The sequence below is a fragment of the Sitophilus oryzae genome, unplaced genomic scaffold (genome assembly GCF_002938485.1).
Source record: "Sitophilus oryzae breed Bouriz unplaced genomic scaffold, Soryzae_2.0 scaffold_1449_pilon_pilon, whole genome shotgun sequence".
Classification (NCBI taxonomy): domain Eukaryota; kingdom Metazoa; phylum Arthropoda; class Insecta; order Coleoptera; family Curculionidae; genus Sitophilus; species Sitophilus oryzae.
Window position 1 is genome coordinate 1,342,041 of NW_022146114.1, and position 18,416 is coordinate 1,360,456.

At 29.3% G+C, this 18,416-nt stretch overlaps 1 protein-coding gene across 3 annotated transcripts; it reads left to right on the plus strand.

The window, feature by feature from the left end:
- Window positions 1-7,194: 7,194 nt before the first annotated feature.
- On the plus strand, window positions 7,195-18,385 carry LOC115877402 (leucine-rich melanocyte differentiation-associated protein-like). 3 transcript variants are annotated; one of them, XM_030893553.1, is made up of 5 exons: window positions 7,195-7,243; window positions 12,616-12,809; window positions 15,361-15,505; window positions 17,276-17,536; window positions 18,046-18,385. In XM_030893553.1, the coding sequence occupies exons 2-5, from the start codon at window positions 12,713-12,715 to the stop codon at window positions 18,278-18,280; spliced, it is 738 nt and encodes a 245-aa protein (XP_030749413.1). In that variant the 5' UTR covers window positions 7,195-7,243; window positions 12,616-12,712; the 3' UTR covers window positions 18,281-18,385. The 3 variants fall into 3 exon arrangements, with proteins under 3 accessions (XP_030749413.1, XP_030749412.1, XP_030749411.1); XM_030893552.1 differs by lacking the exon at window positions 7,195-7,243 and adding an exon at window positions 7,734-7,879; XM_030893551.1 differs by lacking the exon at window positions 7,195-7,243 and adding an exon at window positions 7,744-7,879 and having other exon boundaries at window positions 12,598-12,809.
- Window positions 18,386-18,416: the final 31 nt, after the last annotated feature.

Here is an 18,416-nt window from a genome sequence, read left to right on the forward strand (position 1 = left end):
GTTTACTAATAAACAAATTTGCCTAACGGACAAAAATATACTTAACGTTTCAGAAAGTATATCTCTTCCAGTCGCCGAAAACAAAAAAATAACAAGAAGAACAACGGAAAAACCATTTAAGATATCTAAATGCAACTATTCCAGAACACTTTATTTTTTTTACGATACCAACACATACAAAAACCGTTGACGTTCTGTTAGAATGACATATATCAAGTTAAGTATTCCGTTGCTTACCTTGGTTATGGTTTTATGTCCCGTTTCTATCGGTTTCCTGAAAGTTTTCTTATTACGGAACACGGTTCCTGAAAAATTCGGTAAAACTGTCACCAAACTAACCAGCGCGAGATGGCTGGTTTTTCTGGTTTTGTTTGTCAATCAGTGTCATTTATTTGACAGAAATCCAGCAAATATTGGAAGTTCGAGTGAAATTCTCATTTAATATCTAAAATTTGTAATAATATTTTGTATTTACATCCAAAAGCAATGGAGGTAGGCAGTAAAGGTAAATAAATTTCATTAACTAAATAGAATGACTTTTTAGGATCAACTTAGCATGCAGCCATTGTTTCTTAAAGTCAGGAACATTTAAAGAAAACATGAAAAACAAGACAACAAGTAATCGTGAATGTTTTGTAATCTATAAAAATATAAATATTGATTAGATTTGTGTATTTATTATTATCTGTTTTAATATTGGACCTGCAAATCTTCACTTGACCTGTCTAACGAGTTTAACAGTTTATTAATAAAGTACTTTTCAATATTAAACTTCATTGAAAAGAAGAAGCAAACGTAAAAGCAGAAAATAGGTACATTATAAATGCATAAAAGATAAATTTTATAATAGAGTTATTGAAATTTAGAAACCGTCAATATTTGACTTTTCCAGAATTTTTTTTACCAGTATACGGAAACGGTATCAAACCGATGTTTTTCAGGAACCGTTTTTTACCGTAGTTTACCGGTCTGGTTCGCCTGGTTTTGCAACGGAATACAGCATTAATAAGGTCAAACCCAAAAACCCAAAAGCTTCAAACTTTCTGTATGATTATTTTTAATTTTTATTTTGTTATGTTTATTTATGTTATTTTCTTTAAAATCAGTGCAGCGATTGCCATACATTACTAACATCTACAGATGCATAAGAAATACAATTATTTTTATTAGATTGTATTAAAAAAGCATTTTTTAGAATTTTCTTTTAGAGGGCTATTGCTTCTTTTATTATAATATATACAGCCTTTAAAAGAAAAATAAAAGAGGCTTGTTTAATACAATCTAATAGAAATAGAAGTTTGAAGCTTTTTGGTTTTACCTTATTACATAATTGTTATCAGGTAATAATTGCAAATTTTGAAGTTTAATTTGATATAATGCCATTTTAACAGAACGTCAACTCTTTTCTTGATATTTTGACAACGCTTCGTGCACTATGAAACCCCATCATCAATGAACCATATCAAAAATCGTCGGACTTAAATCAAATTTGGTACGTCGATAGATTGGACCAAGACCAACTTGACCGAGAACGGCACGTGTCACTGTGATAGTTAGTTTTGACGTAAGACACGTCAAAAATTGATGTCCGATCGCGACCGGATTTGGTGGGTAGGCTATGTGAGCGACGATGCAAATGCAACTCTACAGTTTATTAATAAAGTACTTTTCAATATTAAACTTCATTGAAAAGAAGAAGCAAACATATAAAAGCATCATAATAGGTACATTATAAATGCATAAAAGATAAATTTTATAATAGAGTTATTGAAATTTAGAAACCGTCAATATTTGACTTTTCCAGAATTTTTTTACCAGTATACGGAAACGGTATCAAACCGATGTTTTTCAGGAACCGTTTTTACCGTAGTTTACCGGTCTGGTTCGCCTGGTTTTGCAACGGAATACAGCATTAATAAGGTCAAACCCAAAAACCCAAAAGCTTCAAACTTTCTGGAAGGACAACGGACTATTAGAGCTACAATTTAAAAATGAATTTACAAGATACAGAGTGTCCCAAATAGGCAAAAAATATTATAGTTGTATTTTTTTAAATGGAACACACTGTATATTATTCGATTTTTAGATTCTACGATTGAAATAAAGGTAAATTTTATTAAGGCTAATATTTTCAATTTTGTGAAATTGCAGTAAAAAATTTAAAGCTTTATTTCTCCAAGGGTATCAACATTTTTAATACTAAGTATTTACTGAAGATTATTTATTGATCAGATATTGTGCTGCAATAATAGAAACTATACTACCTGATACAGAGTGTCGAACAATTTATATTAAATAATTACTAGATTTAAACGGCAATAACTTGTTTAATTTAAATGGAACACCCTGTATATTTTACGTAAATCAGATGCATAATTTAATTGTCTATGAAATTATATTATACCATCTTTTACCTATCTCTTCAAGTTTTCATAGAAAATGTATTTTCTTATAATTTAGGCCTCATTTATCACTGTATCCATGGAATATTGCCATTTTAGATTTTTTTAGAGTAACATATGTACAAAATGTACCGGGTGTCCCACTAAGAATAGCTCTCGGCTGTATCTCGGAAAGTATTAGCCGTAAGGTTTACGGAAAAAAATATTTATAACTAAAGGGGCTATGAGAAATTGCTGGAAATTATTTTCAAGTTTGTAGAACGACCGCCAGGGGGCGCAACTGCAACAAAAAATATTAAAATGGAGTTTTTACACAATTTTGCCTAGATAAGGTGTACTATAAGTAATAGCTTCATAATCTTCAGTAAATTTTGAATATTTTTTGTTTTCTTGAGCCATTTTCCCCTATCTACCAAAATAAAGTGGTGGGGGAAGGTTAGATCTGTTTTTATATAAATATTAATAATTCTGGACTGGATGATCGGAATCCAACAAGCGAGGGCTCGTTTAAAAGAGCGTTTCTTACTCTATATTTTACCATATAAACAATAATAATAAGCTTTTGAACGTAGACGCTAGGGGGCGTTGTCTTACAATTTAACAAACATTGCGCGTTTTTTCGAAAAAATTAAATGCAATAGTATATGTAATTTTAGCTGGTAGTAAAGAGTAGTAAAAGCTCAAAAAGTCAGCAAAAACCGCATTTTGATATCTTCTTTCAAACCGAAGATATTAGCAAAATTATAATAAATACCAAAAAATAAGCCCTAAATTACCTTATTTTTACAACACGGTATCAGTAGCCCTCTTAATTATGCCCATTTTAACAAAAAAATAAGATAGAAACAGTTAGTTTATTTTAAAATCGACGAAATACCAGAATATCATAATACCAGAGGTATTAATATCTAATAATTAAGATATTAATAACAGTGAATAAGAAACGATGATGCAGTGAAGTTATGGTAGGCTTTGGAAAAAAGTTGCTTTTGACGTAATAGTATAAACGTCAAATTGTTATTAGATCAACATTTTGATAGTCTTATCAGCGTTTTTTATCTTTTAATCGCTTTTTCAAAATGCTTTTATTATTTGAAATAGTTGAAGTTGTTGGCATTTAAAAAAAAATCAAAAGATAAAAAACGCTGATAAGACTATCAAAATGTTTAGGGAGGTTTTTAAAATGAAACATAATTACATTATAATAGTTACATAGTTGTATAAACATAATAGTTACATATAATTATAATATAATTCTTTGAAAAACAAGATAAATTCGTATATTTGCGCTGCCTGGTGAAGGTTTAGGGTCTTTTACGGCGGGAAATTCCTACAATTGTATGGTACCTAGATAACTCTAACTTCTAAAGCATGATACAAAGACGGTTGACCTAACCTTTATTGTATCATGCTTCTAAAAAGAAACTGTCCCTTCTCATTTCCAAAGCAACCGTTGCCTGTGCTAGTCGAAGGTGTTTTGTGTAAAAATAAGAAGTCAAATTAATAGGGTGAGTGTTTGTTTTCTCACAGAGCATACCATTTTTATATTTATTTCTTCATATTCTTTTAAAACTGTATATTGTTTATTGTCTTGAACTATTTTATTTGAGCTTTACGTATTTTAAAAGTATTTAACCAATAAACTCATTTGAATAAAAGCCAAAGATAATAAAAGTAACAATCAGTCTGGAACTGATGAAAGAAGGTGATATGTATGTACCAGCGGGGGCTAAAGTTTCATTGGGGTCTGTGTGGCACCACCACGCCAAGAATGTGACATTATTAGGAGGGTGTTTAGTCTAAAAAGTGTGCCTCACTGGGATGCTAATTTTGAGGAAGCATTAATTGAGTGGTTTGATGAACTTAAAAAGGCTTAAGTGAGATGAAGACCATCGGGACATTGATTTTTCTCTGAAGAGTAACCATAATTCCGATTCTGAATCTCTTACTTATAGAAGAGAGAAAATTGAATAATTAATTCCAGATCGCAACCAAAGAAAGAGATGTGGTATATGGCAACCATATGTCAATGAAGAAATGACAAAAAACAAAAATCTCATGAATCAAATGTGCACGATCCATGTGGGGCAAATGCAGATTCTATATTAGCATGAACTGTATTTGAAAAAGTTATGTACAGGGTGGGTCAAATTCGACGCTTTTAAATGGAAACACCCTTTTCTATAGGAGATAGACGAAAACTAATATCGGTGTCTGGAGCTCAATTTTTATCAAAAACATGATGGTGAAAACCGCACATCAATATGTGTTACCGTTTCGGAGTTACGGGGTGTTTTTCAAAAATGTGCATTTTTAACAAATCACTGTAACTTTTTTGCTATGGAAAATTTTATATTTCTATGAAAATATTTCCAAAGCACCTTTTTACGTAGAATTTAATGGTTTAAGTATATTTTTTTTAAAATTAATAATTTAAGAGTTATCAACAGAAAAAATATTTTTTATTTGGGACACCCTCTATATTTTCAATTAACTGAAAAGAATTTAAAATTACCTTTCCAAAAATATAGCACACTTGATATTTTGTTATAATCCCCTTCGAAATACAGAATTTTTATAAGTTCACCACTTTTAAAAAGTAGGCTTTGGACCACTTATTGATGATATGTCCTTAATGGAATTCAAAAACATATTTTTCCAGCAAAACGACGCACCGCCTCTGAACGCAGAAGTTATCAGCAAATTTTTGCAGCCAATTTCAAGAATAATTGGATAGCTAACCAAGATCCCAGCCGTTGGCCGTCGAGGCCGCCTGACTTAGGACCCATGGATCTAATCCTATGGATATATTTGCGGAAGAATAAAGGTTCCTTATTCTGCCGTATAATCTAGACAAGAATTAAAAATTCTTAGCAGTTATAAGAGGGTCTGCACCCCTACTGAGTTAATGAATTCCGCGAGAAATTTTCAAAAACTGCCCCGTCTTTCCATAACAGAAGACGGCTGATATGTCGAACACCAGTAGCAAAATCTCATGTCTTGGTTTGCTATTTATTTTTATTGTTGTTAGATATAGTTTAAATGTGTTGATGTTGGTTAAATATATTTTAAATTGTTATAAAATTCTGCATCTCTCATAGCAAATATTATTTTCGTTTGAATTGATGTTCACAGCTAGAATTTTTTGCATTACAGGCGGTGCCGTTCAAAGCCTACTTATTTAAAAGCAGGCGAATTTTTATATACTCTATATCACGAAGAGGAATCGAGGAAAATATCAAGTGTTTTATATTTTTGGAAAGGTAATTTTAAATTCTTTTCAATAAATTAAAAATATACAGGGTGTCCCATATAAAAAATCAAATTTTCTGTAGATAATTCTTAAATTATTAATTTTAAAAAAATTATACTTAAATCATTAAATTCTACGTAAAAAGGTGCTTTGGAAATGTTTTCATAAAAATTCAAAATTTTCTATAGTAAAAAAGTTACAGCGATTTGTTAAAAATGCATATTTTTGAACAACACCCCGTAACTCCGAAACGGTAACAGATATCGATATGCGGTTTTCACCATAATGTTTTTGACAAAAATTGAGTTCCAGACACCGATATTAGTTTTTGTCTATCTCCTATAGAAAAGGGTGTTTCCATTTAAAACCGTCGAATTTGACCCACCCTGTACATTCAAGGTTTGCAGTTTTGTTGAAAATAATTTATGTTTATTACTTTAGCTTCACATTTCAGTTGTTTGTACTTTTAATAATACGGTAAAATTATAAAATATATATGTATGTTTTTAATTTCTATGGGTTTCTTAGCCAAGTTATATTTCTGTTGTCAAAAATTCCTAAAAAATGCGTTTTACTTTATTTTTGTGTCCGTTCTTATTAATTTGTTGAAAATTAATGAAAGTGTTTGTTCACAAGTTTGAATATATTGTAAACAATGTTAAAATAACAAGCTTTTTTATAAAATCTTTTCATCATGTATTTTAAAGTGAAAAATAAATTCGGGTCCGAATTCACCACGCCAGTTGAGGGTTAATATTGACATCCTCCTCTTCGGTTTCGTTATCAGTCAGAACTATTAATAGTAATGTTTTATTCTTTTATTTATATCTATTTGTCTAGAACAATTGGAATTTATGGATTTTGTAAATTTTACTTAATTGTTACAGCAGTGTATCTAAATCTAGGTATTGTTATTAGATAATTACAATAATTTATTTGCTTTAATTTGAAATTGATCTTAATCATTTTTAGTTGACACAGCTATACATTCAAAACCAAAAAATTGTTAAGGTTAACTTATTTATACTTCAATAAGGTATACTAAAAAAAGTGAATGTCTGGAAGTGATATTTATGCTTTCAAATATTATTTTAATCAAATATCAATTTATTCTTTAAAATACTTCCTTTCCTTCTTATGCAATGATAAAAGCACAGAAAAATATACCTACGAAAGTATTGTCTGATGTGTGATATCAGAATAAACTTTTCATTACAAAATGGTGAAGGGAATTTAATTCTAATTATTAAATTTCTATTTATATGTTTTATAAGGAAAAATTAATAATCAGTGTAACAAATATCGTTTTAAAAATTAAAAGTAAATGTTTTAGATAACATTTTGACCTAACATAAAAGTCTATATAAAAAAACAAAACACTGATTTATTTTAAAATTGATTGGAATACAAATATTCAAAATTAGCTAACACAGATAAAACTTATCTATTATTCTCTCATATTATGTCATAATTATTAAATTTTATTATCACAATTTTCAGAAAATGAAATATACGTTATGTATGTACTATAATAATTCTGTGTTAGAAATATAAAGTGTAAAAAGAGAAGTGCCATCTAACAATTACTGTAAGAACTTTTCATATATTTTGCTGCCTGGAATAATATTGATATTTGTATCCCGATTCATATTAAAACACAGATTAAAATTTTCTTCTACACATTTTCTGAACTTTTAACTACATTCATCATTGGCTCACAAGATACCAGCACTGTTCAAAAGAATATATTTATCTTTTTATCTTTTATAAATTTAGCGAAGAAAGTGATAGGGTAGTTTGAAATAAAATAATACATTGTACATTTTTTTACATAATTTCTAAAGATCACGATAATATTATAATTTTTATTTTATTTATTATAAGAGAAAATTAATATTTGATTTATTATAACTGCTAATTCAAACATGATATTAAAAATATACTTTTTAGTTAGAAGTATTAATTTATTTAAGATTTCTTGACCTAAAAAGTAAAATTTAAATCGAAAAATGTAAGACAACTGGCACGTCTTTACGATGATATTAAAAACTAACTTTAGTTAAACAGATAAGGTTTATCAGTGTTATTCGTTGATAAAACTTCAGTTAAATTTTATGTATTTCATTGTGTGCCTTGTAATGTTACGGTTGAAATGTTTGTGTATTGTCACTGTCAACCAGTGTATTTGTTTATGTTGAAAAATGATTGAAGATTTTCCTGACGAGTAAGCATTTAATACTTTTATCTTTTTTATGTGGATGTGATCGCATGGAAGAATGTTTAGTTCTCTTAAATTAATACGTGAATGAAATATCTACCAAACGATCGAAAAAAGAACGGCGTCAAAAACAGCTGGGGAATGCATGACAATCGATGATAATTTTGGCGAGGTCAAGCATCTAGATGTCATTTACTTGGTCCGTACTTTTCGTTATTTCTTAAAGACGCCTTCTGCCAGTTGGCCTTAATAGGGTGGTAATTTATTTTTATATTGAGTAAAAATGGTTTTTAAATGGTGTAGTTTAAAATTCGAGAAATACCTATATATATTTTTTTAAATAGGTTTGTGTGATTTGAAACGTTCTATCCTTTTTAGTCTCTCTATAATTCGTGTAAATTTTTGGCAAGTTTTTATGTTAAGTTTTTGTAAATGACGTCTAGAATCTGACCTCGCTAAAATTATCATCGATTCTCCTTCCAGGCCGTCTTTGACGTCGATTTTTTTGCGATACGGTACCTACAATAAAAAAAAACGGTAACGGTCTTTAAAATAAAAATCCATGAAGATGTCTAATTTGTTAAAAATTGGAATATAAGTAAAATTTCGCTCTATTTATTCAGTAAAATTAATTGCTCAAAATTTATTTTTGTAGTAAGTAAAGTATAGTTAAGTTTCGACTTACTATACTTTTTTTCACAGAAATTATTATCGATTGTCATCATAGGCCACTATAATAGATATATCCTTGTTTATTTTATATTTTTTTTTATAAAAATACAAGGATTCGTATGATCGAATAAAAACGGCGTCAGGGTGGTTATGAAATCAGTGGTGGTTATGAAATGACGATTGGTGACATTTCCCATATAATTTTACATATAAAATGACAGCGATCTTCATTTCATAGCCACCACTGACGCCATTTTTATCCGATCATACGGTATAAAAATAGGTCTACTTGTCATTTTCGTTCAACCGGTTCAACTGAAAAACGCTGTAACTAATTTTAATCTATTTATAAAATTTATAATCAATATCATATCAAAATTTAGAGATCATACGGTATAAAAATAGGTCTACCTGTCATTTTCGTTCAACCGGTTCAAATGAAAAACGCTGTAACTAATTCTAATCTATGTATTTATATTTTATAATCAATATCATATCAAATTTTAGAAACAAATTACTAGGAATATTATTACCCACATAATATAATAATATAAATGTTTTTCTACAACTTATACGAATACTTAAGAGTTTGATCATTGGTAAAAAATATGGTGCAATTGCGCTAGGCTTGGTTTATGTTGGCTTAGTAATATACCCTTGATTAATTCTGAAGAATTTTATAAAATGGAAATAGTAGGTATATGATACTATATGAAAGGTTCTCGAAGTATTGTAATTAACTCTTGTTTATACAAGATTAATACACTGACATGGGGGTTACTTTATTTTGTGACACATTAATGTCTATGTCTATATATGTACAGGGTGGACCATTTTGGTTGTTTCTATAGGGTATCTAGGAAACCGTGAGAAATATTCAAATTTTAATATTGCAGTCTCGAGTTCTTTTTTTTGAAAAAATTACAATGGCGCAAACGGATCGTGGCTATCTTGATCGGTTTCGAAGCTACAAGGGATTCTCAAATTTTGTACTTTTTTAAGATATTCGATAGTTTGTTTATGTCACCAACCACGGAGAAATGAATTATACATTCTAAAGGCACTTTTCTGTGTAGAATCCAGTGGCGTAGTCAGACTTTTTTGGAAAAAAATATTTTTTGAGATATTACCTATACTTATGTTTTTTTTAAATAGAACCTGTATATTTTTAAATTTTCTTATTCAGCTTGGCATGGGCTTCCCGAAAATATATAACACTCTATATTTATTATTTTCACTATTAACCTCAACATTTCAATTTTTTCTTAAAATATCCACTAATTAGATAGTAGGCCGCGCCGAGTAACAAAGTGAACGGTTGTCATTGTGATCGGAACATACCTTTGATGGATGCGGGACATTTTATTTCAACAGATTGAAGTGTGTGTATTTTAAATAATAAAAAAAATAGTAAATTTGAAAATTTTGAGAAATATAATATGTTAGAATGGTATATTGAGTCTAACAAACATAAGCAAATGGCATCTGATTTATATTTTGAGCGGTATCCAGAGCACGAGCAACCAAACCCAGCCATTTTTAAAAGGTTAGAAGATAGTTTAATCACTTTTGGATCTTTTCAAAAACCGCGTCCGAAAAATTATCAGAAAGAAGATGAAGAAAATCAACATATTAATGTCCTCGGAGCCGTAACACCAGATCCAACAACATCAAGTAGATCTATTGAAATGCTGTTAACGGCGGCGTGCGGAGACGATACGAACTCTGTCTAGATTGTACCCACTCTGTCTGCCCTAGACTCTGTCTAGGGCAGCAGTCTGAACATTTAATGTAGTCTTTGTGTTTTTTTAATTTTTATATTAATTGAGAAGCCCGATTGAAGTAACCTGTTGAGTTTGTATTAAAATATGTTCTTTTGTTTCTGTCACACTTATTTTTTATTTGCTTCGTATTTTTCGAATTTATTTAATTGCTAATACATGGATTAATTTGAAAGTAGATATTCGCTTGTTTCCTTTAATACTCGGCATGACCTACCAAAAGGAAAGTCGATATCTTTAAATAAATTGGAATTTTAAAGTTAATAGTGGAAATAAATATATAGTGTTATATATTTTCGAGAAGCCCATGCCAAAGTGAATCAGGAAATTTAAAAAAATGCAGGGGGTTGTATTTAAAAAAAACATAAATATAGTTAATATCTCAAAAAATATTTTTTTCGAAAAAAGTACGCCACTGCATTCTACACAGAAAAGTGCCTTTAGAATGTTTAACTCATTTTTGCCTAGTTGTTGAAATACACAAACTTTCGAACTTCTTCAAAAAGTACAAAATTTGAGAATCCCCCTGTAGCTTCGAAACCGATCAAGTTAGCCGCGATCCGATTGCGGCATTGTGATTTTTTCCAAAAAAGAACCCGAGACTGCAGTATCAACATTTGAATATTTCTCACGGTTTCCTAGATACCCTATAGAAACAACCAAAATGGTCCACCCTGAACATATCGATAATGCATACTACATGCATATTCTGCGTAAACGTAAACAGAAAATACATTAGTGTTACTGATAGTTCTTGTTATTCATTCTAATTTATAAGGAAAATTATATTCTTCTGTTATTTTTGGATATCGTCTGGTTAAATCTTTCATGCCTTGTTGCACAGATTTTATATACATATCTATCAAAGATATTTAAACTCAATATCTATGTTTAATGATCAGCAGATTATGTTGCAAGACCAAGACGCGCTTGGTTTGGTTTGGTTGCAGGGTCCACTGTTGGTGTTGGTCTCCATTTTGGTACAAGACTGTTGCAAGTCTTGCGCTATTTAATGGCTTTTTGCTAAAGGCATTTTCTACATAGAAAATATTTATGAATATTATATATTAATTATATAATTTATTAAATATTATTTTAAGTAATTTAATGCCAATGAAACTTTTTGAAGAAAGAAACAGTATTTGTCCGATGAAAATTTTTATTTTTTAATATACAGGGTGGTCCGAATTTAAATCGAGAAACATTTGCTATATATTCTGCAGATAACTATAAAATGCTTCATTCCGGCGATACAGGATGTAGAAGTTTTATTTCGTATTTCAGGTTTTTATAAATAATTTCTGAACTCACGTCGATATTTGGATGAAAATTAATGTCTGTCTGGTTTGTGCTGAACCTGTGGCACAAAAAAATACACATGCATTACTTCAGTCTAATTACTATCTAATCAACATGAACAATTTTTGTGCATTATGACATGTATTGATTATTTCGATTCTAAATATCTTGAAAACGGTTACTTGCACCTACTTTTACAAGTTCACAAAACTGTTCAGAGGTACCATATGATCGAATAAAAACGGCGTCAGGGATGGTTATGAAATGACGATCGATGACATTTTCCATATAACTTTAAATATAAAATGACAGCGATCTTCATTGCATAGCCATCACTGACGTCGTTTTTATTCGATCGTACGGTATTTAATATAATGATTTTACATTATTATGAAACGATGTCATTTTCACAATTAGATTTGCGTGTGTTTACAAATAATTATTAAAATCAAACCATATAAAAATAGTTTTGTAGTAAAATTCCATATTCGTTCTTTTCCACGTCACTAAACACTAAACACAATGCTAAAATCGCAGATGAAACTTAAGAGTTTTTATGCTAATTTTTAAAACCTCACTTGACAGAAGAAACGTTTACTTGCCAGTTACCAGGCGACATTTCCCATATAATTTTAATGACAGCGATCTTCATTTCATAGGTCATTCTATCGTCTTGAGACACGTAAAACTGACAGGTCAAACGTTATGTGTAAACGTAGCTTAAAAGAACATTTTAAAGGTTAAATATTTTATAAAAGAGTCAAAATTTATTCCAAAATATAAGGGAATTGACTTAGTACACAAATTGAGTAATTCGTGTACGCCGAAAGTGTAATCACAATCTAATTATACAAAAACATAATATTAACGTTAGATCATTGCTAATTTAATACAACGAACTAACAGAACTAAATGTTTGTGTAAACTAAATAAGTCAACAAATTTTAAGAATAAAAAATAATGTAATGTCAGATTTTTCATCGTTTTCAGACCACAGGATCAAGCAGACCATTTGGGTTTATTCAAAGATATTTCCGAAATTTGGAGAGATCCTCCAGGGGAACCGCAGCCTGATGAAGATGGAGATATGGTAACGCGGGAAACGTTGCCCAATGCTCTATCCAACATATTTTACAGTGAAATGCAAACACCAGAAATGACGAATTTGGGACAAATATTATTAGGTGAGAAGCATAAATAGTGTCTGATCGAAAAAAAGGCGTCATAGACGGCTGGGGAATGACGGTGGTTGATAATATTGGCGAGGTCAATCTCTAGACGTCATTTACTAAAAATTGACATAAAACTTCAAATTCAAATTGGAGATTTGGTATGTTAGTATATGACATAAATTAGGATTGATTGACGTATTCAATTATTCTCGGTCACTTCCTATTTCACCGGAAATTACTACAACTTTTGATTTTTAAATGGCACCCTCGGTATTTTTTACTTTATTTGATAGAAAATGATACTCTGAATAGAATGACATATCATATGTCAACTACTAACATTTTCGCATTTGGTTTATTTGAAACTGAAAACGTCAACTATTGACATTTTCGCATTTGGTTTATTTGAAATTGTAACATGCGGTTCATAACGACAATTTGATACGAAATACCAAGTGTGTGGTATCAAATTATTCGTAAAAAATGCTTTTTCCGGATATGTTAATAAACCACCCTCGTTCCATTTGAAAAAAAAATGAGATATGATTAAAGATACGATTTGGGCATCTTTTAACCGGCCAGGATAAAACACTAAAAACATTAGATGATCATATCTGTTTTTCCAAGCCTCCTTTGTTTAAAATTAGTGTTTTTAGCACAGCTATAGCACTCCAGATGAAATTTAAAATTCGATGTTTTTTAAGCGAATATGTCAAAAGTTGACATATGATAATATATGTCATTATATTCAGTCTATCGAATAAAGTAAAAAAATACCGAGGGTATCATTTAAAAATCAAAAGTTGTAGTTATTTCCGGTGAACCAGGAAGTGACCGAGAACAATTGAACGCGTCAATCAATCCTAATTTATGTCATATACTAACATACCAAATTTGTTTTTTTTATTTCAAGAAATAAAAAAGTTATAGGGGTGAGCCCCTTTTGAGACGCATCCGGTATATTACCTACATACAGATATTTACCTACAATTTCCTAAACGCCAATAATAGAGTAAATCTGGGAAAGAAAATTCACATTATCTCATACAGGGTATTTTTTATGACTTGGCAAACATTGCAAACACCTTGTATGTTATTTTTCTTTTAGATGCAGAATTAAAAAATAAAATTTTTTTGTACGTAATGTGCTCCTAAAATTTTAACGGTGTCTCAGATATTCGCGGTTTTATATTACATATGGGTCGTTTAACAGTAAATTTTTATCAAAATATTTTAAAAAAATTTGAAGAATTTTAAATATTGCAATATTGGTCACACCGTACAAATACCTTGTATAATGTAAGTTTACCTTCAAGGATATATTTTCCTATCCTTTGTGTTTTGGAAACACACCTTAAGTTAATAAAGTTAAATTTACTCCAAGATTTAACCACGTTTCAGATATACTACTGAGATATACTACTACTCAGAGATATACTTTTATTAAATAAGAAATGGCATTGCAATACAGCATACGACTTCAAATAAAAATAGTGTACTAGATGCATAATTTTATTCTGAATCTAATACTTGATCTAATACTGTACAGAAAAATGTGGGTTTCAAGTTAAAAAACTCACAACTTTATCATTACTTTTTTGGAACACTCTATATACAACTTTTAGAATATGCATCTCTATAAACCATGCAACACTTGTATAAAACATTTTCCATATCTTTGTTAACAAGATATTGAACTTCCTCGAACTAACGGACCACCCTGTATATTTTTTAAGTGATATTCTATATACCGTATGATCGAATAAAAACGGCGTCAGCGATGGCTATCAATTGACGATCGATGACATTTTCCATATAATTTTACATGCATATAAAATGACAGCGATTTTCATTTCATGGCCATCGCTGACGCCGTTTTTATTCCATCATACGGTATTACTATTTATAATAGTTTGCGATTTAATTTTGAATTTGAGTACCCAACGTGTCCCTAATCAGCTAGTTGAAAACTGCTGACCTTCAAAATGAATTAAAATATTTTTTACTTACATTGTACAGTATGTACAGCCACAGGCTGCATTCTGATTTATGTCATTTTATTTCGTATATTCAACTCTACATAACTTTCGCATTTACTTTTGTAATTACTACAAAAAAATTATCTGAATATTAAATTGTTTTTTAAAATAAATTCCTTCACCATATTATCAAAAATAGTTTGCAACTAAGCATTGCTTGGACAAAGGCTTGGATATGATATGGTCTGCTTTTTATAATTAAATATTTACTTTTTTTAGTAATACTATTAGTACGTCGAAGTAGTTTTAGAATTTGTAATTAATAACGAGAAACAAAATTTATATAAATATTAAGTTATAGTTTTTTTGATTACCTTCGCCATATTGTCATAACTTTACACCATGTTTTGAGATTGAATACACAGTGATTACAGGACAGTGTTTTAACATATATTTATATTTTTACTACATTAAAATCTCTCATTTTTTTTATTAAAACCTAGATTTTGTGTGCGAGATATATAGAGTAGAATAACTAATATTTAATGCTATTTTGTATCTCAATTTTATTAATGGATTTTTAGCAAATAATATAGAAGATAAATTAACAGATTCAACAGTGAGTAGACTATCCCTATCTCACGAAAAATTAGAACAAATGCCTAAAATGATATGCCAGGAGTTTGGAGCGGACATAAAAATACTGGACCTCAGCTATAATAATTTTAGGTAATGCATAGATATTAAAAAAATAATTTCTGTAATTGACAAAGTATTGACGTAAGTATTTAATGTGAGGAAATTTACTCTTCTAGAGAAAAATTAAGTTCCATCCAGTATCAATGAGAGAGTTAAACAATGTTTAATATAGGTATACAAGTTGATTGAATAAATGTAAATATTTTCAGGGCTGGCAGATTTTTCGATACCAAATTTTTTTTTTCACGAAAATACCTACCTATAGATGTGTTACTAGGGTCAAAATATACCAGCCCTAAAAATATTTGCATTTATTTGACGCCCAATATGTATATTAAATATTTAACACTACTACTTATTTTGAACTTTATATACTCGTACATGCCTATAGTTAAAATTTTAGAGTTAAAATTTAATATTATACTAATCATTAATAATGAACCTTACTATAAATGTTAAAATTCCAACTATTATTGCAAAATGCATTTCTATGATTTTTTTTGAAGAATATACATAAGGAAATAATATCTTCTGTGTTAAAAAAGACGAAGTTATTATTCAGGAACAAAGGGTATAGCCGGATTAATATAGGAAATCTGCCCCTGCGGATTTTTTGAGTCGCACTCAGCGAATCGATTTGGTGTCGAATAAAATAATTCACCTAAATTTTTAACTCTTTAACTCAAACGGTTTTCGAGATTTTCAAAAAAAAACTGTTTTTTCTATTTTATTATTACTTTTATAGCAAAATTCGAAATTATTTAATGATAATTTTTTTTATAATTCTTGGAAGTCTAAGACATGAAAAAATAATATGATCATGATTTTTAAGCAAAAAGCCGATTTTTAGCGGAGGAAAGAAAATTAAAATCTTCATTTTTTAACCTTCGTGAAATATGTCACTAACTATAAATTGTCAGAAAATGTCTTTTATATTTCTTTACACTCAGGAATTTTTTAGAATTTTTTGAAGTGGTGGAACAATATGAAAAAAATTAAAAACTCATTTTTTTTCTAATTTTTTTTTCTAAAATCTTCTCGGACTGATTTTTTTTTATAATAATCTTTATGTTTATTTCTGGCAAGGATGTATTTGTAATGAAAAAATATTTTCTAATCACTTTTTTAAACTAAACAAAAGTATAAGTTAAAAACTTATTAGTTTTTTTCATATTGTTCCACCACTTCAAAAATTCTAAAAAATTCATGAGTTTAAAGGACCATAAAAGACATTTTATGACGATTTTTAGTGAGTGACATATTTCACAAAGTTTAAAAAATGAAGATTTTAATTTTCTTTCCTCGGCTAAAAATCGGCTTCGTTTAAGAATCATGATCATATTATTTTTTCATGTGTTAGACTTCTAAGAATTAGAAAAAAATCATCATTAATTAATTTTAAATTTTACTATAAAAATGAAAATAAAATTGAAAAAGCAGTTTTTTTGAAAATCTTGAAAACCGTTTGAGAGAGCTAAAAATTTAGGTGAATTATTTTGATTCGACACCAAATCGATTCCTTGAGTGCGAGTCAAATAAGCCGCGGGGCAGATTTCCTATATTAATCCGGCTATACCCTTTTAACAATTTTATATTGTACATTCGCCATATTATCAGGAATTCAAAAGGGTTCATTAATATGTTGATTATATTAAATTTGACATAGAGTTTTGTGTTATATACCACATTTTATCACTTAATTATTATACGTTTCAATATTCGATTGCAAACTTTAAATTAAATTTAATTTAAAAATTTCTTATGTTTTAAGTTTGATTAATCAGTAATTTTTTTTTTCAGGAACGTAGATTTTTTGGAATATTTTGAAGAGCTGACATCACTTATACTCGACAGAAATCCTATAAACGTATTAGAAACTAATATTCCGTTTATGCCAAAATTAGAATTACTATATTTAAATTTTTGTAAAATAGACGAAATCTTCTGGGTAGAAAGTCTAAGGTATAACTGCCCTAATTTGAAGTACTTATCACTAATGGGTAATCTAGTGGCTCCATCCCCATTAAACGGTGGATCTATATATGACTATTTGCGATATAGGTAATGCTTATTAATTTAATAATCAAAATAATTATCGGTGAATTTAAACCTTTACGGCTATACGGCTTAACATTAATCTGAAAAACATTAATCTGAAAATCATCGAAAAACAACTTTGATTTTTGTTAGGTTAGGTACTAATTAAATGTGCTGCTATACCGACATAGTATAATCCTTTATCTTTAATTTCCTTCTTCATTTGTGTAAAAATACCTAGCCAGTTTTACATAAACCGTAAAATGCCGAATGCTTATTTTGCTACTTTTTTGGACTAGTGACTAAGAGGAAAGTTCTTTCCTAAACCGCTAAAACCGGCCTTTAAAGGAATATACCAACCCTAAAAACCGGCCTTTAAAGGCCGGTTTTACATCTTGGTCCGTAACATATCCACTGTTTAGATATATTGCGTTAGAGTCATAAGGTCAAATGCCGAATTAATAAAACAATTAAATGCCAAATTCTATACAAAACCTTCATACAACGATTAATGCAATTTTGATTATTTTTAGGCTATATGTTATATCAATTCTGCCAAAGTTGATACATTTAGACGATAAATACATCACTGATGAGGAAAGAAATGAATCAAAACATATGTTTCCGTCTCCTTTTTTTCACGGAATGTTTAGACATACTAAAGCAAGGCTACCTCACTATCTAAGGACATTGACTGAGAAAGTAGGCGATTATTTTTCTGGGGGTAGTAAAGTAGGTTCTAGTAAGAATACAAATCTAGTGATATAGACTAATTTCTGTTAAGATAATAAATATGTTTTATTTTTGTATGTCTATTTTTGTAATATTTATATTTTAAATTGTGTATATACGGATTTTTTTATGATATATAATAAATAATAGAGAAAACCAATACTTTTAATTT